Source organism: Notolepis coatsorum (genome assembly GCF_963971535.1).
Source record: "Notolepis coatsorum genome assembly, chromosome: 15".
Classification (NCBI taxonomy): domain Eukaryota; kingdom Metazoa; phylum Chordata; class Actinopteri; order Aulopiformes; family Paralepididae; genus Notolepis; species Notolepis coatsorum.
The window spans coordinates 24,890,307-24,913,943 of NC_140179.1; the positions used below are offsets into that span (position 1 = coordinate 24,890,307).

At 43.2% G+C, this 23,637-nt stretch overlaps 1 protein-coding gene across 1 annotated transcript; it reads right to left on the bottom strand.

Annotated features, from left to right (window-relative positions):
- Positions 1 to 447: 447 nt before the first annotated feature.
- tspan33a (tetraspanin 33a) lies at positions 448 to 23,637 on the bottom strand. Its single transcript, XM_084330661.1, has 8 exons — positions 23,337 to 23,637; positions 11,825 to 11,882; positions 6,885 to 7,012; positions 5,276 to 5,350; positions 3,107 to 3,202; positions 2,636 to 2,764; positions 1,455 to 1,616; positions 448 to 1,286 (listed from the first exon to the last, which is right to left on the bottom strand). The coding sequence occupies exons 1-8, from the start codon at positions 23,439 to 23,441 to the stop codon at positions 1,185 to 1,187; spliced, it is 855 nt and encodes a 284-aa protein (XP_084186787.1). The 5' UTR covers positions 23,442 to 23,637; the 3' UTR covers positions 448 to 1,184.

A 23,637-nucleotide genomic window follows, 5' to 3' on the forward strand; every position in this document is an offset into this window, starting at 1 on the left:
GATCCATTTCCGGTTTGTATGGCGCAATAAACGCCCAAATCATATCGATGATTGAGTTATGGCAGCGATCCATATGCACGCCAGTGTATGTCTGGAGTCCCGCAACAATATGTGACTGCCGGACGGATTTCCCAGATGCACCGATTGCCACTTTCGGTTGTAACTCGCCCGATCATCCACCAGGCGGCGGTATTGAGGCGTTGCAATATTGTGCAGAGTCCCACTGTATCACCAGAGGCTGGGTGGCTGAATTATGAATGCCATGGCGAAAAAATTCAATATGATCTCAATATCGCTGTACAGCGTGGTTTGGCAGACAACGCATGGCGGGCAATAACGCTGTACAACGTGAACGGCGGTGGATGTGTTAAGAAGGAAGATGCAAGTCTGTGTCATTTATAATATGATGTCACAATATGTGGTTGGGGGAGGAGGAAGAAGGAAAAATTGTGAAAAAATATATATACATTGTAATCAATTGAATGTTTACATTACACAAATGACAATGAAGTATTAAAACGTATACAGCGCATGAGTTAGATCATGTTTCCAGTGTTGTTTTCCCTCATCAGTTAGCTATGTCTCCAGTAACGTGGACCATCCATTTCAGTCTCTCTTCTGTATGTATGACGACTAAATAAATCATAGAAAAACACAAAGATACCAATACAAAAGTGTTCATTGTGTAGACGCAGAGCTGGTTTATAGACCAGTAGGATCTTTAGCAAGTGAAAACCATTGGATAACAAGCGTGACACAAGATCTAATAAAAAAATAAAATAGAAAGTTTTAAAAAGTCATGGAGGTAATAATAAGACCCCTTGTAAGTCTGGCCCGTGTCCAGCAGGGGGGGGTATAGTTCTACTAAAGCACCACACAACATGCGCCTCCAAACCATTACTGCTTCCAATCCAAGTGTATCCTCATCCACTACCATACAGTACATTGATTCAAAAGTACACGATTAGTCCGTCCACAAGTCCATCTGACCAATCCCATGCTTTTGAGTCGATGAAGGCGAGCGTGCAAAGGGTCACGTCAGGAGGAGAGAGAGGGGCAGAGGATGCCTTTTTTTTTTTTTGGCAGATTCTTTTTAAGAATTGGCACGCGATCATCGCTCGACTCTTCACTCCTCCGCTGGCGGCGAAACCGGGAGTTTTTGTCCACGACCGACGAGATCCGGGTCAGGGCCAGGGATCGGAGCGGTGTCGGACGTTGTAGTCTTGGAGCTCGATCTGGTCTTTGATCTGGTTGATCAGGATCTGAGACAAGAGGATCCCAACCAGCTAGAGGGGGAGAGAAAGAGGAAGACATCTTGTTTTGGATGGTCTCTCTAGGGCAAGGGGTCTCATCCCGTTTCATGTCAAGGACCCCAAATGTGATACACATTAGACATAGATTATTGTAATGGGGATCCGTAATCAAATCAAATAAAAAATCAAATCAAACCCTACCTGTGGTATGGCCAGTCCCAGGGCGACGCCCCCCAGGAGGAAGAGGTTACTGTGGATCCAGTTCACCAGCTTGTCGATGCAGCCGTTGGTGTGAATGAAGTCTCCGGCCTCTATGTACTCCATGTCCTGCATCCCCTGACCGCACATAGTGTTGATGACCGCCTACACACACACAGACATTCGTTACTTTTTGTTTTTATTATTCTCAAATCAATTGACTGAGGACGATCAATATGAGGAGATTCTAATCTACTGCATTGTCTAGTTGAATGAATACGTTTATTTAAAATAGACACCACAGCTACATTGGACCAGTCACAGTGGACAGACCAGATGTGTTGTTTTGCGTGTTTATAGCACAAGTGCTAGTTTTCAACACTAGTCCATTGAGGCTTTTCTAAAAGATAGAATAAAATTAACAGTAAAATACAGAATTAAAATCACAAAAAGTTGTAAAAGCTTTGTTTACACATAAAACGGTTGTAAACAGTAGTTTAAAATCGCTTTAGATTTGAGTTGCCGGTTTGACAGGTTGAGAAAATTCCCAAAAGCAGTAGTTTCTTTCAAGTCAAATTAGTCAAAGAAGTAGGCGGCTGGGTGGCGCAGCGGACATTGCGCTCGTCACCAACGCAAGAGACACCGGGTTCGACTCCGGCTGTCGGCGTTGCCTCCGGCTTGGGCCGGCCGTCATACTAACTCAATTGGCAGAGTTAGCGGGTGGAAGTCGATGGGTGGTAATCTGGACGTTGTGGACAGCGACTGCTACAGGTCGGTTGGGGGACGCCTGCACAGCAGAGACAGGAAATGGCGGGGGTAGTGTGAGCCTCCCACATGTTACACCTCGCCAATGAGAGTCCGCGCTGGCAGGTGAAAAGATGTGACAGGCTGCCTCATCGTGTACCGGAGGGGACACGTGATGCAAGGCTTCTATCCTCCCTACGACCGACCTGTAGGGGGCATATGCGAGCAACGTTCAAGACAGGGGAGGGGAGAATTGGAAACAGCGAAATTGGGATGTGAGAAAAATAGAAAAATAAGGAGGAAAAAGTGGATATAAAAAAAATTATTCAAAGAAGTTATGTACATATACCCAAGATTTAGAGAACAAAAAATGTCTAATCATGTCTAGAACAAACAAAATGTCTAATCTAGAGCAGAAATCAAGCTAGTGGAGTCCCGACCTGGTCCTTGGAGATCAGGCAGCAGGAGTAGGGGACCGAGCAGCGCTCCCTACTGGGGTTGTCCTGCGTACAGTTGAAATACATGTTCTGGGACCAATCGGTGTAGGCCACGCCCCCACAGCAGCTGAACTGAGGAGACACGGGGGAGGGAAGGTATATTATATTATTATTTAGTCATTTAGCTGACGATTTTATCCAAAGCGACAACAAGTCAGCAGGAAGGGTACAACTCTGGCAGCTAAGGGTCAGTAAGATTGTTCATCAAACAGTGTTGAACTTGAGTGCTACAGTCTTGAGTGCATAGTAGTAAAGACATATTAGCATAGTAGGTAGTAATATAGGAAAGGTAGATAGACAGAGTGCAGACAGAGTGTGTAGACAGAGTGTGTAGACAGAGTGTGTACAGTGTGTAGACAGAGTGTGTAGAGTGTGTAGACAGAGTGTCCCGCGATATCGGCAGGAGTCTCTCACCTCTTTCTGGCCGTAGTCGATGAGGTTCTGTAGGTCCAGGTCGTCCCGGTAGTGGACGATGCCGTTGCTGATGATCTCGCTCACTTTATGACGCGCCTTGACAGGATATAGAAAGAGAAACCGATGTCATTTTAACAGAGATTATCTTATATAGCGTTTGCTACAATATAGTTTTTATTGTTCATAAAATGTAAGGTAGGCCCGCCCGTCAAGTCAGAGGAACTGTTTAGCCGGATGCATCAACCTACTGATGAAAACTAATTAGGGATGTCCGATATTATCGGCAGATATTGGCATTCAAATGTGATGTATCGGTATCGGTAAAAAAAATTATTTAACCTTTATTTACCCAGGCAAGCAAGTAAGAACAAATTATGATTTTATTTATTGTCAAAAGTATGCATAATGTTGTGTTAATTCCACGACAAGAGATATGTAATGTTAATTACCTGAAATTATTCCGTTTTTGGGGGGGGGGGGGGGGGAACCCTGCATATATCGGTATCGGTTGATATCGGTATCGGAAATTAAGAGTTGGACAATATCGGTATATCGGTATCGGTAAAAAAGCCAATATCGAACATCCCTAATATAAACAGACCGATATAACTTCTCCAAAGAAAACTATTGCCTTTTTTCTTTTTTTTTGGGGATAACAACCCTCAGGGGTTTAGTATCATCTTATGTGATTAGTTGTTTCAAAAGTAGCAAAGTTAGACTGCATCATGTATTGCATGCTTATTTATTTATTTTATTGCCTATATTTATTGAGAGTAACGTATAATATAACCCTCATCCGCACCTTTGCTTAAACAGTTTATTTTTCTCATATTTTTTTTATTCTGATCAAATTGTATTGACTATATTATGTCTTTCTACTATTACAGTTCTCTACTATTACAGTTCTATTAGAGTTCTCTACTATTACAGTTATATTACAGTTCTCATTTGTTACTTCCACACCCGTTCGGTTTACTTATTAAACAAATTAAAGTTGAACAAATTCTGACAGAGAAAACAGAAGGTTTAGTGAGGTGAACTGCATGGAGGCTCACAGCAGAGGGCGCTCTAGATCCATCTACTACATTTCTCCCTGAAATTCCACAGTATATTACACAGTAAAGTGCAATAGTAATATACAATGTACAGGTGATTAAACTGGGTATAAAACATATATAAATTAGTACTACTGAGAAATAGTGCTAATCAGATGTATGTACAGAGTTGTAGTAGTATTAATAGTACAGTGATACAGGTATAAAGACACTATGGTAGTAAGTCATACTGGCCAGCAGTGTAACTAGTAAGAGTAGGTAAGAGATATGTACAGATATAGATATAGTATTACTATCTACAGATAAAAACAATTATATACAGGTATGTACAGACAGATGTGGATATATATAAATATACGGTAAGAATAAATATATATATATATATATACATACAGTATATACAGCATTAGTGTACATGCTATCATACAGAGTTATATGGGTTATATAAGTAGGTATATCGAAGGATTAAATGCAGGTATATTCAGACCACAGCTTAAAACACAGAAACAAACATTATGGTCCCATCGACAAGTCAAGTGAACTCAAGACGAGGTCAAGGAACTGGTGGAGACCTAAACACCACAAAGATACCCATGTACCTGTCGAAATACTTCCCAAAGGTCAGTGAAGTCCACGACCACAACACCAGAGGGAGTTCCACAAATCCTGTTAAACCCAGATTCGGCTCAAACAAGGGACTAAACACGCTTCGCAATTATGCCACAACAATGTGGAACGCCCTACCCACAGCCGTAAGGGAATATAAATCCCTACCCTCCTTCAAAACCGCTCTCAAAGAGCACCTACGGGTGGCTGCAATTAGAAACTGGCCCCTGTAAATGTCAAAATCCCGTCTAATGTACAGTTTCTTCCCCTTCGGACTTCTATTTTTTTTATGATGCTCTCTTTCTTACACAGTACCGTATATTTGTATGTGTATGTCATAACTGTCTTGATGGAGGACCCTTGTGTAAACAAGACAAAATAAATGTTCTGGTCTTCATCCTCTTAGCAGTTGTTAGTATTGAGCCGTACTGTATTGTACCCATTCTGAAATATGTTAATAAAGTTTTCAATCAATCAATCAAAACACATTGACACTGCGATTCACTACCTTATCAGAGAAGACAAACCCCAGGACGCCCACCGCCAACTGCAGCAGGAAGATCACGGTCAGGCAGACACAGAACTGGAGAGAGATAGGGGGAGAGAGAGAGAGAGAGAGAGAGAGAGAGAGAGAGAGAGCGAGAGAGGAGGCTTATTCGACTGAGCAACCATTTTCCACGTTTATAGTCTTAGAAACGTATTGACATCTTAAACTGGTGCGATATTGTCACAATATGATATTGTCACGATACAATAGTATTGCGATATATTGCCTTTTATCAACTGCAAATCATGTCCCCAATGGAGAACTGCAATAAAAATATACAACAATATATATATATACAACAATATATATATACAACTAATACGTTTTCTGTCTGTTCACTATAATTTTTATTTTGCACAAAATGGGATTGTTACTCATACTGTAGAGTAGACTTACACCAGTTGCAAGTACAGTACATGGTTTAGTTACATTTAAAGAGGACATGTCTTGCTATTCCTTTCACTATTTGGGTAACTTTACACAATTCCTGTGAGTCTATGGAACACATCTATAACGTTTTTTTTCAAAAAAATTCATTGTTTTGTATTTCTAATCAAAGCAGCATTTTTCCACTTCAAGATTTCAAGCTGTTTTGGGCTGGGCTCCGCCCATAAGCTCTTTGAGAGAGATAGAGAGATTGAGGGGGATACTAATTAATTTCGCCGCAGGGGGCATAATCCCACGGGACAATGCATTGGTAACTTGTTATATACAATATAGATATATATATATATATAGACAATATATACCCCTGTGAATATTATTGCACGGATCGGAATACGGGCACGCTCGTGGGAGTCAAAGATATTTTGACAGTGATATGAGAGTGGAGAAGCTCCAGCGCCGCGCGGCGCGGTCGGGAGGTTGTGTGTAAATGCGTGTGTGTTTCCCAGAGAGAAGCTCCTGTCCCTCTCTCTCTCTCCCTCTCTATCTCTCTCCCCCTCTCTATCTCTCCCTCGCTCGCTCGTTCTCTGCTGTCTCTGTCGGCACCCTTGAGGAAGTGTCGGTATTTCCACTCACTCCGTTGTTGAGCGAATGGTTGCGCTACAACCATAGAGGGGGCGTTACTGCAGATCAGCTCCTTGCTATGTAGGATAGCGAGTCAAATCAGAATAGCTTAGTTCACTGGGGGAGGATATTGTCTCAACTGAATTGGAACAATCAGTCAAAATGAGAATTAGAGACACAGACCCCATTGATACAAACCCCCATTGCTAGGAAACAATGCTAAACACTGGAAAATGCCATTTATAAGACACGGGACCTTTAAGACTTTTTAAAAGACCTTTTTAATACTGCTTAGAGCTAAATTGAATACCAATTTCACGACCATACTAGCAAAAATATATTTTTAATTCTCGTGCATTCCATACAAGCCAGACGCACCAAGCTCCCAGTAGCCCTGCAAAAAACGACTTGAATGCAAAAACCTTTCATATATTTAATCTCCCGATAGCTGGGCTTTTCAGGACGAGAACTGTGATTCATTGTTGCGTTTACATAAATGCATCACTAGGCAGAAGTGTCATGAATATAATGTGTGAACCAAGCGTTCGGACCAGCGACTGACCGTCTGCAGGAGACAGATGTTCTCTCGGAGCGAACCAACACAGCCACAGAAGGTGAGGAAGAACATCAGCACCCCCACGATCATCAACAGAATGGCCGGGTCCACCACCATGCAGGCCATGGCTGCCTCTGGGGGGGGGGGGGGGGGAAGAGAGAGAGAGAGAGAGAGAGAGAGAGAGAGAGAGAGAGAGAGACAGAGAGGGAGGGAGGGAGAGAGAGACAGAGAGAGACAGAGACAGAGAGAGAGACAGAGACAGAGACAGAGAGAGAGAGAGAGAGAGAGAGAGAGAGACAGAGACAGAGAGAGAGAGAGACAGAGAGGGAGAGACAGAGAGAGAAAGAGACAGAGAGAGAAAGAGACAGAGAGAGAAAGACAGAGAGGGAGAGACAGATAGAGAGAGAAAGAAAGAGACAGAGAGGGAGAGATAGAGACAGAGAGACAGAGAGAGAGACAGAGAGAGAAAGACAGAGGGAGAGAGACAGATGGAGAGAGAAAGAAAGAGACAGAGAGACAGAGATTGACTAAAACAACAGATTGCTAGGTTGCCATCAGATTTCTAGCGACGCCCTCAGGTGAACCCATTAAATAGACACTTTCAGGTGAATCCATTAAATAGACACTTTCAGGTGAATCCAGTAAATAGACACTCAGGTGAATCCAGTAAATAAACACTCAGGTGAATCCAGTAAATAGACACTCAGGTGAATCCAGTAAATAGACACTCTCAGGTGAATCCATTAAATAGACACTCAGGTGAATCCATTAAATAGAATTTAGCCTGTGAAATTGATCTTGGCTTTCGCTCACTACGCCACCTGTTTATTCGGGAAATAATCGTTTTTGAGGAGCATGAGGGAGAGAGAATATATGGGTGGATTCAGGGCTGTACGCTAAGCTTTTTCACTAGGGGCACACTTGCCCATAAATGAGAAATTTAGGGGCAAAAAAAAATTTTTAGGGGCAAATTTTTTAATAACAATTTTACCATTATTTATATTGATTGTTTTTTATTAAAAAAAAAATTAAAAAAAATGTTTTATATAATTTCTTTTTAATAAATATATATATATTATATAATCATACTTATAGTTGTATTATCTGCGAGACATCGCCACCACGCAACAAGTCAAAATGCTCGCTATATGCAACCAGCTCCACTGTCTGTGTGTACTCGAGTAGCCTCCAGCTACGGCCAGGATTCTCCGGAGCTGCAGCTGGACCCTATTGACTATATTCAGCGTGCCCTCAGCTCGAATACGCATCGACTCAGTGTTATAAGACATTGATATCAGGAGCTATCTGAACTATTTAGTTTAATGGGATGTTTCGTTTTGAACAGTTAGGGTTGGGTACCGTTCACATTTGAACCAGTACCTGGGGATCGATAATGGTATACGACGACAGGGCTTGAGACTAACACCGTCCCGTCGTCCCGGGGGAAATAAAATATGTATTTGGGATGAAGAAAAATCCTCCACGGGGCCGGGACAGTCGGTACGAAGAGGATTTATTTTCCCCCACTTGGAAAATGTCAACTGCGCCGACTGTCAGTGCGCATATCACTGTCAAACGGTGCGTGTCTTCCGAGTGCTCGCTTTAGTTGACAGTGGCACGAGACCACTGCACGAGACCCGCGGAAATATCAGAATGTTTAATAGAATGTTTAATAAAAGTTCTCGTGGTTCCGGCCATCCTCTAGCCATCCTCTCAGTCAAGGGAGCACTCTCAAACATGCTGCACTATTTTGAAGTGTATAACGTTAAACAGAGCAGAAGAAGATGGAATAACAGACACAGACTGACCAACAGGGAACTGCATCCAACCCTAGTACAAAGGCAGGTCTGCGGTGGTGGCTACTGCCACTGCTGGCTCAATGTTCTCGACTGTCACATTTTCATTCGACGGCTCACTAGGAGGTGGAACGCGTCGAAAATATGAAGCAATACTAACTTTACTTTTCTTCATAGGCATAGCTAAATCAGACAGTCAGCCAGTCTATCAGAGTGCTCAATCGATTTTCCCCACTCTCATACCTGAGTGCTCAGCTCGCGTGAGTGGCGTCATCACACGGCTTGGATAATTTAGGAGTGAAATGCGAATGCAAGGCTTGAAATCCCTACTCGCAAGCCCGCCCCCAAATATTATTTACCAATCGCAACGGCCAATTAAAGGGGCAATTTGCGACGAGCTCGTCGCACTGTACAGCCCAGTGACGTTTTTGTGAGGACATTGTTCCAAACAAACGGTAGGAAAATACACACAGCCACAGACACACACACATCTCAGACGGTCATCATCAGAGGAAGAATTAGAACCACGCTGAAGATTCCTCTTCATTCCCTGGACCCTTGGAATCATAAACACCACAGATTGGAAAAACATCCTGCGTTGCCTTGGAAAGTATAAGTGTTGTGAAGGATCAGATTAAACCGAATATATATATTTATTTATGGATATATATTTAATAGTATTTGTATATCGTTTGATATCCCCTGTATATTCCTTGTACAATATACACTGAATATCCCTTTAGTCTACTAACAGCCCATAATAGTTTCATTCTACCATTGGACGAGAACCTGGCGCCAGCAGCCAAGCCCCTTGGTTCAAGTTCAATCGTGCCGACGAACATGTCGTTACAAGCCCGGTTCCGCGTAGGAATACGTCTGGCGAAATACGAATGGTACTATTTGTTCACAGCGCATATATATATGGCGCAAGTAAAGTAGAACTTTCTTTTAGTCCATAAGTCCTTTACCCTCCAACCTAGTAACAGACGTGAAGCCTCACCCACGACGCACGTGTGGTGCAGTATGGCCTACTTGGCCTCAGAATAGGCATTGAGACATCGTGTGGATTAATAGTTGAATTGTCATAGTTTGGCACTATACCGTCGAGTGGGACGTATTTCTATTAAGTTAATAATAGTCTGTTATGTATGGTGCATCGTTCGGTTAGAGTTATAAAGTGAGCAGTACCCCCATCGTTCCTGACGTTATCTGGAGTCTTAACCAGGCTGGGCAGACCACGTGTGGTGCTTGCATCCGAGGAGCTCCGGGCCAGGACGAGTGGACCTGTACATTGGATTACTTTACCCGGACGACGGCGAGCCTTCCACGGCTTGGATTATCTACGTGCTTTGGGTGCTTTGATTATGCCATGGATAACGGCCAACACTGCTGAGTGTTGGAACTACCCCCCGAGAGGAGTCCAGGTGAGACGGCGCTCTACCCGAGTGAGGTCGCCTCACGTCTCTTCGTTGTGGACCGGCAGCGACCGTCTACAAGAGGGCCCAGCTGTATTCATCTGCGGACCGAGGTTCTGTGGGCACCGTGTTCAGCACTCTGAATTCTCCCAAGAAATCGTCGGCCAGATGGGATACCGCCAGCGGCTCTCCTAACCCCCCCCCCCCTACTGACTTACAACCAGCGGGACCCCCCCTTTAGTGTATCCAGCTATAATCATTTAAGTACCATCGCTATAGTTCCCTAAAGAACCAGGTTGTATACTTGCTCCCTGCGTAACCAGAGATTGGACATTCAATGTTGATTTACCTACGAATACTCATTTGCCTTACAAGTGCATTTCAAATCATAAATGTCATTAAGTGAACGTTGTATATACCCTTTGCTATATAAAATATTCGATTTATACATTTGTGTGGACTTCGTTTCATCAGGTGGGAAAGTGTTCATCATATCTATATCATGTACTGGATGGCCAGAAGTTAAAGTACAAGCGGTAGTGGTTTAATGATACCATACTTATCAATACAGTCAGGGAATTGTACCCCTCAGTTACAATAAGCATCCTCTCTGCTGAAAGCACGCCTGTTCAGATACAGATACCTTGTATTGTATACGTTTGTATAGATAGAATATACGTTGTGTATTATGTTTAGTTCTATAGTTTAGTTATAGTTTTAGTTTATAGTCTATAGCTATTTATACAGTTAGCATAGCATAGTTTTGTATAGATAGAATATGACATTCAATGCAGGCATGACCACCCGGCCGCATTTCACTGTATGCCCTGGTATGCATGTGACAAGTAAACCTCTTGATTCTTGATTCTGTACATTGTGTATTATTATTATAATTTTTTATCTAACCCTAACTAACATTACGGCCATGCACTTGTCCTAATAAACTAACCTACACTGTAGCACTCAACACTTTGATGAAGTCGCTTTGGATAAAAGCATCAGCTAAATGACTAAATGTAAATGTAAAATGTAACACTGTCAAGTTAGCATAGCATAGTTTTGTATAGATAGAATATACGTTGTGTATTATGTTTACAAATCTACTACGGTTGAGGATCCGGGAAAAACAAGCATCTCACGTTTTTCTGAATGTATGTACATTTAAAAACTGTAACAATAAAATTATCTGAATATAAAAACAGCTTCAGGGAACGACAAAGCTCTCCGAATATGAACACAGCATCAGGGAACGATAAAGCTCTCTGAATGTGAACACAGCTTCAGGGAACGGCAAAGCTCTCTGAATGTGAACACAGCTTCAGGGAACGACAAAGCTCTCTGAATGTGAACACGGCTTCAGGGAACGGCAAAGCTCTCTGAATGTGAACACAGCTTCAGGGAACGACAAAGCTCTCTGAATGTGAACACAGCTTCAGGGAACGGCAAAGCTCTCCGAATGTGAACACAGCATCAGGGAACGACAAAGCTCTCTGAATGTGAACACAGCTTCAGGGAACGGCAAAGCTCTCTGAATGTGAACACAGCATCAGGAAATGACAAAGCTCTCTGAATGTGAACACGGCTTCAGGGAACGGCAAAGCTCTCTGAGCGTAAACACAGCTTCAGGGAACGACTCCAGCAGGAGGACATCTTGGTGTCAGATCCTCCCCGGTGGTGACGCCTCTCACACTGAATGTGGCCAGGGATTGTGTTCCGTGAGGGGACGATGGTTTACCTGCGTTCTTCATCATTCGGGCGTAGACGCCGATGGCCACCATCACCAGCGCTATCATCTGAACAGAGAAAACACACAAGAGACGTTAGAGTGTTAGTTTCTATCATCTGAACCGAGAAAACACACGAGAGACGTTAGAGTAGAGTTAGTTTCTATCATCTGAACCGAGAAAACACACGAGAGACGTTAGAGAGTTAGTTTCTATCATCTGAACTGAGAAAACACACAAGAGACGTTAGAGAGTTAGTTTCTATCATCTGAACAGAGCAGGGAAAACACACAAGAGGCGTTAGAGAGTTAGTTTCTATCATCTGAACCGAGAAAACACACGAGAGACGTTAGAGAGTTAGTTTCTATCATCTGAAGAGGGCAGGGAAAACACACAAGAGACGTTAGCGTTAGTTTCTATCATCTGAAGTGGGCAGGGAAAACACACGAGAGACGTTAGAGAGTTAGCTTCTATCATCTGAAGAGGGCAGGGAAAACACACAAGAGACGTTAGAGAGTTAGTTTCTATCATCTGAACCAAGCAGGGAAAACGCACAAGATATGTTAGAGAGTTAGTTTCTATCATCTGAACCGAGCAAGGGAAAACACACAAGAGATGCGTTTAATACCTTTTAAGGCCTTACATTGAGAATTATGAATTTAATACTTCTTAATAATACCCTGAAATAAGTACTAGATGTGGTAAAATGCCATAGGTGAGGAAGAGAACTCTGATTCATTCTTGTGTTCATTCTTGTCTGGGGAGAGGCAGCTCTTCAACAGCTACTCACACTAAGCCATCGACTATGTTGTTACGAAATAAATTGTGGACAGATTAGATTAGCTTAAAATGTATCGTCATCATGCAGCACAAGTACAGTACAACGAAAAGAAGTTTGGCATCGAGTGCAAATATAACAGTAAAGTATACAATGTAGAGCACTATTGTACATGTTGTCGTACAGAGTTATATAGGTAGACTGTAGTTTGAGGTAGGTAGCCACGATTGTTATCACAGCAATGTCATGTGACCTGGTTGGTATTTGCATGGGTGTGAGGAAGTGAGAAGATGTGGGCGTTGAACAAGATACTAGATAACGTGGGACGTCTCCCTGAGGAAGATCCTTTCACTCGCCAGTCCACCAGGAGAGAGACCCAAGCACAGTCTCTCTCTCTCTGTGTGGAATAATAGAGAGCCCCCCCCCCCCCCCCAAGACATACATATCCAATTACTAGACTTGCACGCACACACACACAGTGTCAGATAGGGCATACAGACCCTCATCTGCACCTTTGTTTATTTGATCTCATATTTTTATATTCAGATTATACTAATTATATTGCCTATATTTATGTCTTTCTTCCATTACGCTGCCCATACCTGTACCTCCCCCATGCTGCTATGACGCCCAGATTTAATCAATAAAGGAATATCTCATCTCATCTTACACACACACACACACACACACACACACACACACACACAGCGTGTCGAAGTGTCCTTGAGCAAGACACTTAACCCCTAACTGCCCCCGATGAGAAGGTCGGCACCTTGCATGGTTACCTCCGCCGTCGGTGTGTGAATGCGTGAGTGAATGAGTAAAATATACAAACAAATTGTAAAGCGCTTTGGATAAAAGCTGTTATATAAATGCAGCCATTTGTCATTTACACACACACACCACACCTTGCACTTTTTGAGAGGGAAAGTTGTGTTTGTTTGGCTTCTGGCCAGGGAGTACTCTTACGGGAGGACAAGCAGGACAGGACACCTGAAACGACTCCCCGGCCCCTCCTTCCTATTGTTGTATATAATCATAATATTCCACACTGCGTGGCGGCGGAGGGTGAGTGTAATCTGATTCCTGGGCTTCGTCTACATATCTGCACGTGTTAAGTCTTGGAACGGCAAAGCAAACAACCTGCAAACAAGCTGGAGGATTAAGCAGACCATGCCACCAGAAAATAAGAGTCAGAATCAGAAAGGTCTTTATATGGCCAAGTAGTTTTCATATACAAGGAATTAGATTGTCGTTTTCGGTGCGACAATAACGGATAGACAATAATGGACAGATAATAAAATAGAAAAGGTGAATTAAAATAAAATATTAACTAAATGAAGATAGAAGCACAATTGAATAGAATTATGAAATAAAAAAATAGGCCAGGGCTGTACAACTGTAAAATAAAAGGTGGAATCAAGCAAAATGGGATATAAACTAAATTAAATAGGAGCACAATAGAATATATAGTATAAAGTAAAATATTTTTATAAAAATAGTCCAGTGCTGTACACTGTGGTCAAGTACTGTATATACACACGAATTCTAATAAAACAACAATACAATGGAATGGGATATTTAGCAGGGCTGTGCAATTGGGCAGTTACTGTTGGCTATACTAACATTCAGTCAGCTCAAGTTATTATTTCCCTGTTATTATGGGAAATGTTCTTACCGTCTTCTCCAGAGTCAGACGAGAAGATAGATACCAATCTCCTCTCTGGGCGTTCAGTAGAAAAGCTAGGCTGCAAGCTAGTCTAGCTCGGCACAAATACATGGAAGCGAATACGGACCAGCTTTGCCGTTCCCTGAAGCTGTGTTCACATTCAGAGAGCTTTATCGTTCCCTGATGCTGTGTTCATATTCGGAGAGCTTTGTCGTTCCCTGAAGCCGTTTTTATATTCAGATAATTTTATTGTTACTAGCTATGCTAGTGGTCTGTATCCACTTCCATTCATTTGTGCTAAGCTAGGCTAGCTTGCAGCCGGATAGCTTTTTGCTGAACGCACAAGAGAGGAAATTAGTATCTATCTATGAAGGTCTTGTTCGACTCTGGAGAAGACGTAAGCGCATTCCCCATGATGTTGGTATGTTCCTAATATAATCCCTTGAGCACAAACATGGCCACGAGGCTTGTGGGAAACCCACACCGTGGCGAGGCCAACTTAAACAAGCTTATGTTGTCAAATGTCAACAACACATTCCTCGACCACAGAAAATAAATGCAAGTTGTTACATGATGACGTGTCCCACTGTCCCAGGGCCCAGGAGGAGCTTGTGGTGGACTGAGAGGGGACTCCCTATGGCTCATGGTGGACTGTGAGGGGACTCCCTACGGCTCACGGTGGACTGTGATGAGACTCCCTACAGCTCATGGTGGACTGTGAGGAGACTCCCTATGGCTCGTGGTGGACTGTGAGGGGACTCCCGATGGCTCACGGTGGACTGTGAGGGGACTCCCTATGGCTCATGGTGGACTGTGAGGGGACTCCCTATGGCTCACGGTGGACTGTGAGGGGACTCCCTATGGCTCACGGTGGACTGTGAGGGGACTCCCTATGGCTCACGGTGGACTGTGAGGGGACTCCCTATGGCTCACGGTGGACTGTGAGGGGACTCCCTATGGCTCACGGTGGACTGTGAGGGGACTCCCTACGGCTCACGGTGGACTGTGAGGGGACTCCCTATGGCTCACGGTGGACTGTGAGGGGACTCCCTATGGCTCACGGTGGACTGTGAGGGGACTCCCTATGGCTCACGGTGGACTGTGAGGGGACTCCCTATGGCTCACGGTGGACTGTGAGGGGACTCCCTATGGCTCACGGTGGACTGTGAGGGGACTCCCTATTAGCCCTTCACATTTTATGTACTTTTACTAGTTTTAGCCCTTCTTATTTTATGTTCTTTTACTAGTTTTAGCCCTTCTTATTTTATGTTCTTTTACTCTTTTACTAGTTTTAGCCCTTCTTATTTTATGTTATTTTACTCTTTTACTAGCTTTAGCCCTTCACATTTCATGTTCTTTTTACTCTTTTACTAGTTTTAGCCCTACTTTTCTTCTTTTTTTTTTATCCGCTTTTTCTCCCATTTTCTATATTTTCTCCCATCCCAATTTCCTATCATCCAATTCAACCCTCCCCTGTCACGGACGCTGTTTCTTGCCTCCCACAAGCCGGCTGCAATGTGGACTAAGTCATACATAGCACAAGTCCCCTCCGGTACTTGAGGTAACAGCAGTCGCATCTTTTCACCTGCGCAGCTCGATCTCTCAGTGGCGAGGAGTAACGCGTGGGAGGCTCACGCTGCCCCCGACACTTCCTGATTCTACTGCGCAGGCGCACCAACCGACCTGTAGGAGTCGCTGTCCACAACGCCCGATCCCCACCCATCAGTTTCCCACCCCCTAATAAGGCCAATGTGTCACCAAGTCACCAATATTAGTACGGACGACCAGCTAAACTGAAAGCAAATGTGGAGCGCTGGGCTCGAACAGGTGAGCCCAGCGTCTCCAGTATTTCGTGGCGAGCGCCTTACCCACTACGCCACGTAGCCGCCCATGCCCTACTTATTTTATGTTTTTTACTAGTTTTTATGTTCTTCTACAAGGTAGCGCCTTGAGATTCGTTCCACAAATATAAAGCGCCCCTACAAATAGAATATATTATTATTATAATAACACATACATAACTACATAACTAACTGTAACTGTTCCCCATCTCTTCTGCAAACCTCCGCGCTTATTCAGCCAAAAGTCTCGTTAGGTGTTCAGATGTACCGTTCCAAATTCCCTACTGACTGTTCTACCGATGACAGAAAGTGCAAAGCATTTCTAGGCAGGAATCCACGTCGCAGTTCCCTCGTGCTGCAGGGCTAAACCCCCCACGTCGCGCTCCGGGCTGCTGCCAGTACGGGCCTGTTGTCAAAGGGCTTTTTTAACCCTTTCACTGCCGCACTACCAAACGGTTAACCCTTTCACTGCGACCATACACAGAAGGTTAACCCTTTCACTGACACACAACAGCAGTTTAACCTTACCGTCGGTAGTGTGATAGTAAAGTGTTAACCTTCTGTAGTGTGGCAGTGAAAGGGTTAAGTCAGAAAGCTCCTTACGACAGCGGAGCAGTTATGGGTCCCCGAGCACCTGACACGAGGCGGGGAGAGAATAGTATGAATGACCTTTGACCTGCTGCTGAGGTATGCAGAGTTACTTCAATTTTTTTTGTATCTACTTTTTCTCCCCATTTTTCTATTTTTCTCCCGTCCCCAATTTCGCATTGTCCAATTCTACCCTCCCCTGTCTCGAACGTTGTTAGGCCATGCCTCCCACAAGCCGGCTGCAATGTGGACGAAGCCTTGCATCACGTGTCCCCTCCGGTACTCGAGGAGGCAGCCGTCGCATCTTTTCACCTGCACAGCGCGATCTCTCAGCGGTGAGGGTCTGCGTGGGAGGGACACGCCGCCCTCGTCGCTTCCTGATTCTACTGCGCAGGCGCACCAACCGACCTGTAGGAGTCACTGTCCACAACGTCCAATCCCCACCCACCAGCTTCCCACCCCCTAATACTGCCAATTGTATTAGTATGAACGACCAGCCAAGCTGGTAGCAACGCCGAGAGCCGGGCTCGAACCCAGCATCTCCTGCGTTGGTGGCGAGCGCCTTGCCCACTGCGCCACCGCAGAGTTACCTTTTAACCGCTTTTTTACATATATTGCAGTGTTGTTGTAGGACTCGAGTCCAGGAGTTGATTTTCAGGACTCGTGACTCGACTTGGACTTGAGCACTGATGACTCGGACTCGATCATTGACCGCATTCGGACTCGGAAGGTGCAGACGAGGACTTGGACTTGTTAATTGATAAATACAGTTACTTATTTATACATTTTTTGTAATAGGTCAGGTCCTAATCATTTGGCATAAGATATTGATGGTTGGTGCATTCGTTTGGCTATTGTGTCACAAAGTAAATTAACTCCCTTTGAAACGGTGACTGCTGTGTCATTTATGTTTAATGTAGACCTTTTTTTGACTCTTTGACTGCCAGAGTGGAGTGGACTCAACCTTGACTTGGACTCTGACTAGGGTAATGGGGACTCGACTCTTGACTCTTCTTTGGTGACTCTGACTCAAACACTGGGGACTCGAGACTCGACTCTGACTCGAGATGTAGTGACTCGACTACAACACTGATGTATTGGCATGTTAATAATACATTCACCCATTCACTCACACACCGACGGCGGAGGAGACCATGCAAGGTGCCGACCTGCTCATCTGGAGCAGTGTCTTGCTCAAGGACACTTTGAGAGACGCTGCCGGGAAAAGCCGGAATTTAACCAGGAACCTTCAGATTACCGCTCTATACCTCCTGAGCCCGACTTTACTGATAACATGCTATGTTCAGCAAAGTCTATGGATAATGTTGTAAACTGTCACTTTTACAGACCTGTACAAACATTTTCTCCTCATAACAATCTTGTTATCTTGTCTTGTGTGTGTGTGTAATATATATATATAGCTACACTACACTACACACCGTGCATGCTTCTTATTAACAACGACCATTGCATCAATGCATAGAATTTGGAGGCATCTGAAAGGGCATTCATTTATGAGGGGCGACAGGTGGCTCAGGAGGTATAGAGCGGTCGTCTGGTAATCGGAAGGTTCCCGGTTCGATTCCGGGCTCCTCCCGGGCAGCGTGACGAAGTGTCCTTGAGCAAGACACTTGACCCCCGATTAGGGATGAGTTAGAATTTTCGAATAGTCGTGCCTGCCAGTCTCCACATTCGATGTTCATGTCAGAGTCGAAAAATATATATATAATAAAAAAATATATATAAAAAATGTTTTTAAGTGAAGCAAACCATTCTTATTTAATACATTTTTATATTTAGAGGCAGCCTAATTTTCATAGCCTAATTGATGTAAAAGATGCACATGCTACTGTTTGTTTGTTTATTAAAACCGGTTGATATAGGCCAATGCAATGCTGTTATTATAGGCTACGATGGTGAATGGTGTCATTTTGATTTATTGTCGGTCAGCTGAGCCGATCAACGTTCTGAAGGATTATCTGAAGTGCCTATTTATGTGCAATACCCTTTGATTTTAATAATCCATTCTATTAAAAAGAATAAGTGAATTGAACTGAAACTGAACATTTTAACTGAAACAGAAAATAACTATTTCATGTTTTCCTTTGGGGGGGGGGGTCGAATTTTTGAATATTCGGTCTTAAGAACAGTAGTCTATTCGAAAATGATTTTGTCAGTCATGCACATCCCTACCCCCGATGAGCAGGTCTGCACCTTGCACGGTCACCTCCACCGTCGGTGTGTGAATGTGAGGCATAAGTTGTAAAGCGCTTTGGATAAAAGCTGCTGTATATAAATGCAGTCCGTTTGTGCGTTTGTCAGCGAAGCAGATTTGGAGTGAAGAGTACGGGAGCCAACTCCTCTCAGCAGGGCGCCACCAGCACATGAATCCATGAACCTCTGTGTTCCTTGGCAACTGAAGAGACCATGAAAGAGACCAGTGGAAGTGATTTGGCATAATAAGGTGCTGCACTGTAAACTCAAAGAAAGTTGGTCTGCTGGGGTCTGGTGTTTTGTTCTTGTAATGAGTCTCTGGGCAACAAGCTTCAGATAAACTGTCTGCACTCAGTCCGAAAAATTACCATAATATGTTTAGCCTGTTCGACAAGCCGAGGTGAACCCTCAAGTTTAGGTTTTCAAGTTTTGTTTTATGTGTCACATATATATTATAGTGACATGCTTGGTTCCGTATGAGCCTCCTGAGATTGTGCTTCGTCCATAATTTCATTCCTTTATTTAAACTCGAAAGGACTATCTAGTAAAACACACTTCTTCAATCAATATCTGAAAAGAAAAAGAGGAAGAAAAGAAAAGAAAAAGACTAACCTTCTTGCCGTCTTCTACTATCGTGCACTCTCCCACTAATTAATCTTCCTTGTCTATATTACTACCTACTAAACTAATTATGTGTCTACTACTAACAATTGGAGGGGGGCTTCCCACTCTCCAGGGCATTTACAACAAGCGGTGCATGGGCAAGGCTAAGAGAATTATCAAAGACTCAAGCCACCCAAACAACTGCCTCTTTGAACTGCTCCGGTCAGGCAAGTGATACCGGAGTCTCATGGCAAGCACAGAGAGACACAGAAGAAGCTTCTATCCCCAGGCCATCAGGATGCTCAACGAACAATAACACTATGTAACAACCATCAAATGCACTCACAGCACACACATCCACACGCACACACTCACTTTAAAACATACAACTCAATGCAGCACCCACTTTAACCACTTTAGTACACCTAAGCACACTTTATATTTATCGGTAAAGAATTTGCACTACAACCCTCATACCTCATTACACCTTACTGTAAATTATATTGTACCTCATCCCACTTCTGCTTTGCACTGTATAGTATATTGTATGGTAACTCAGTTACTTCTACTCTACATAGAGCATTGTATATATGTAGAGCTGCCGCGGTATTGATATTTTCCTTACCGCACGAATTTGCGAAATATTTCCTACCGCCGCGGTAATTACCGCACAGTGCGCACAAAAAAAAAAAGTTTGAATGCATTTTTTTTTTTTAGTAGTCTACTCTTATAGCCTGCCTCTAGTCTAATGGCGCTTTCCCACTGCATAGTACCTACTCGACTCGACCCGCTTTAGGCACCTGGTACTTCGTTCCTTTTCCACTGCAGCCAGGTACTACTCCGTTTGTCTCCGTGTGGGAATGCAGGCGGGGCCGCTCGCTTGTGTACACTGAAAGCTCCGTGGGCATAGATGTCCGAGGGCTTGCAGCAAGCCAGAGTTTAACACAGTTTCAATCAATCAATCAATCAATCAATAACAACATTAACCAGACTCTCGTTGCGTCTATTCTGCCAAAGCTAACGTTACCTCTCATTGTGTATTCTACCAAGCAAACCCGGGTTTAACGTTACCTCTCGTGTATATCGGCTGACGGTAGTATTAACAACAACAAACTGATGCTAACACATCAGCGATCTTGTTGTGACACTAAACTCTCCGCTCGGTGGTAAATTGGGTTGATGTCGGTTTTGTTTCATCAATAAATAAGGCAGAATACACAGTGAATCCATTCTTTTTTGTTTATTGCTTGGTTCTGTCGCAAACAAATCCTGAACGAAATGCATCCTTAGCGAGGCAGTAAAGATGGCGGCGCCGGCGTTCTGTTTTTGTTCAGACTGAGGCTACAAAGTGTGACGCGTCTCTCTTCTGACCAGTCAGTGGTCTGCAATGTTTCACATGACTTTTCTGGTACCACTTCTACCCAATAGGGTCGCTTGGAACCGAGTAGGGTATATCTGCAGAGCCGCAAGCCAACTTTATTATTATGATAAAAAACAGCGGTGACGCGGTATTCAGCCTAACTCTGCGGTGAGCGTGATGCAACAGCGATACCGCGGTAATGCGGTTATCGCGGCAGCTCTATATATATGTATATACTGAACATTTTTGTCTACGTACTTGACTTCTATTTTATACTTTTATACTGCTATACTTATTTTATTATCTATTTTTGCCTAGCAGTCTCTGGAGCGAAACAGAAAGAAGCATTTTGTATAAAAGTATTCTGTACTTCTATATGACAACTAATAAAGAAACTTGAACTTGAACTATGCACTCAATACTGCAGCACCCAAGTTTTAACACTGTTTGATAGGGGTGTAACGGTACACAAAAACCACGGTTCGGTACGTACCTCGGTTTTGAAGTCACCGTTCGGTACGGGTTTTCGGTACAGTGGGGGAAGTTTGGCTTTCCATGTTCCACTCAGGGGTGATGTAGTGTGCAGTAACTAATTGTACTTGTAGGGCTGTCAACAAATATTCTATATTGAAATGAATAATCGACTTGTAAAGAAAAGAAAAAATTCTAATAATTATATTAGATTGTGAAAAAAACATCCCCCGTGGGCGGTTAACATACCGTTGTATTCGTTCGGTACACAGCCGTTCGGTACGGTACACACTGAAATGGTTCGGTACGGATACGTGTACCTTTACAGCCCTACTGTTTGGTGAACAACAAAATGGGGGACCCTGGTGTAAACAAGACGAAAGTCTCTCTGGTCTGCACTCCTTAACAATTGTGTGTATTGAGCCATACTGTATTGTACCCATTCTGCAATCTGTTAATAAAGTTTCAATCAATCAATCAAACATTGTTACTCAGCTGAAAGAGTTGCACCCTTCCTACTGACTTGTCGTACAGAACTTCGCTTTGGATAAAAGTGTTCAGCTAAATGACTAAATGTAAAATGTACTGAAGTTTCCCTCATTTACAGCCACGTCAAGTGTACATACAGAAATAAGCAAAAAAAAGGCATGTATTGTATAATCACACAGCATATAAAATCATAACAATATGACGAGGCAAAAGTAAGGATAACAAATCAATTAAAACACGTACAACTTGATTGACAAAGGATGGAGATCAATGTTTTAAACCCTGCAACAGAGGGGAGAATCTCAAGCTTTATGGACTGTTAGAGGGGCATCATAGCAAAATGATTTACCCTGTTCAGAGCAAACTCTGTCAGTCACTAGAACGGGTTCCATAGGTTCCAGAATTCCATTCCAACAATGATGTAGTATAAAAAGGTATCTTACCAATAATGATGTAGTATAAGGAGGTAGCTTACCAATAATGATGTAGTATAAGGAGGTAGCTTACCAATAATGATGTAGTATAAGGAGGTAGCTTACTAATAATGATGTAGTATAAGGAGGTAGCTTACCAATAATGATGTGTTATATAAGGAGGTAGCTTACCAATAATGTAGTATAAGGAGGTAGCTTACCAATAATGATGCAGTATAAGGAGGTAGCTTTCTTACCAATAATGATGTAGTATAAGGAGGTAGCTTTCTTACCAATAATGATGTCGTTTAAGGAGGTAGCTTACCAATAATGATGTAGTATAAGGAGGTAGCTTACCAATACCAAAAATGAACAAATAACAGTGTTTGTTGTGCCCCTGTGTCAACCAATGACTAAGCAGCAAACAGCTGTTGTCACTTGTCAGAAAATGCTTGTCAGGCATTCCAACCTCGTTATCACCTCCACTGACTTGTTCAAACTTGTCGATAAGAACCCCCCCCACACACACACACACTCACTACAACCAGAGTCCCAGACTGTTACATTATTAGGAATAGGTATAGGGTGGAACGTGACCTTCCAGCTCTGCATAAACAGGAAATACATATTTCTCAACATTGCTGACAGGTAGTGAGCTCTTGAGTTGATTACTGTTGCACTTTACTGTTACATTTGCACTCTGGTTGGATGGATGCCAAACTTTTCGCTGTACTGTACTTCAGAATTAGAAAGGTCTTTAGTTTACACATTATACAAGGAATGTATATATGTGTTGTGTATCGTGACAATACATTTGAATCGAATCTAATAAACGGTCATTGAACTGTCCAAGAGGGTTCTTATTTATTTTATTTATGGTCAAACAATGACTGTTTCAGGTGAAAGTCGCCCCAACCCCCCAGTTCTCTAAAAGAACACGCAGACACTGGCACCCATGAAATAATGATTAACCTGCAGGCTGTCCATGAGAACAGACTCATGTGACCGACTCGACCACATACACAGCACAGGTTGTTAGGTGCTCAGGTTGGACGACTACAGCATGTAGTTTGCGTTATAATAAAACACATACTCACCCAAAATAGTAAGTTGAAAATGAAGAGCAAGTACTTGACGATCGGATGGACGAAGGAGAAATCCTCGTCATATGTGGACGCATCTCTCCGCCTCCGTCTCCCCATGGTTCCAGTTGTTTAATCTATTCTGTGTACCGAATCGATGTAATGTCTTGGCTTTCAAAGCATCATGCAATTTAAAAGGTAAACTTGTCTCGCTGCTGTGTTGAAAAGCACAACAGACGTCATCATAGCAACACAGTCAAACTCATCATCATCATCATCATCATCACGTCAAAAGGTTCGACTTCCCTACGACGGA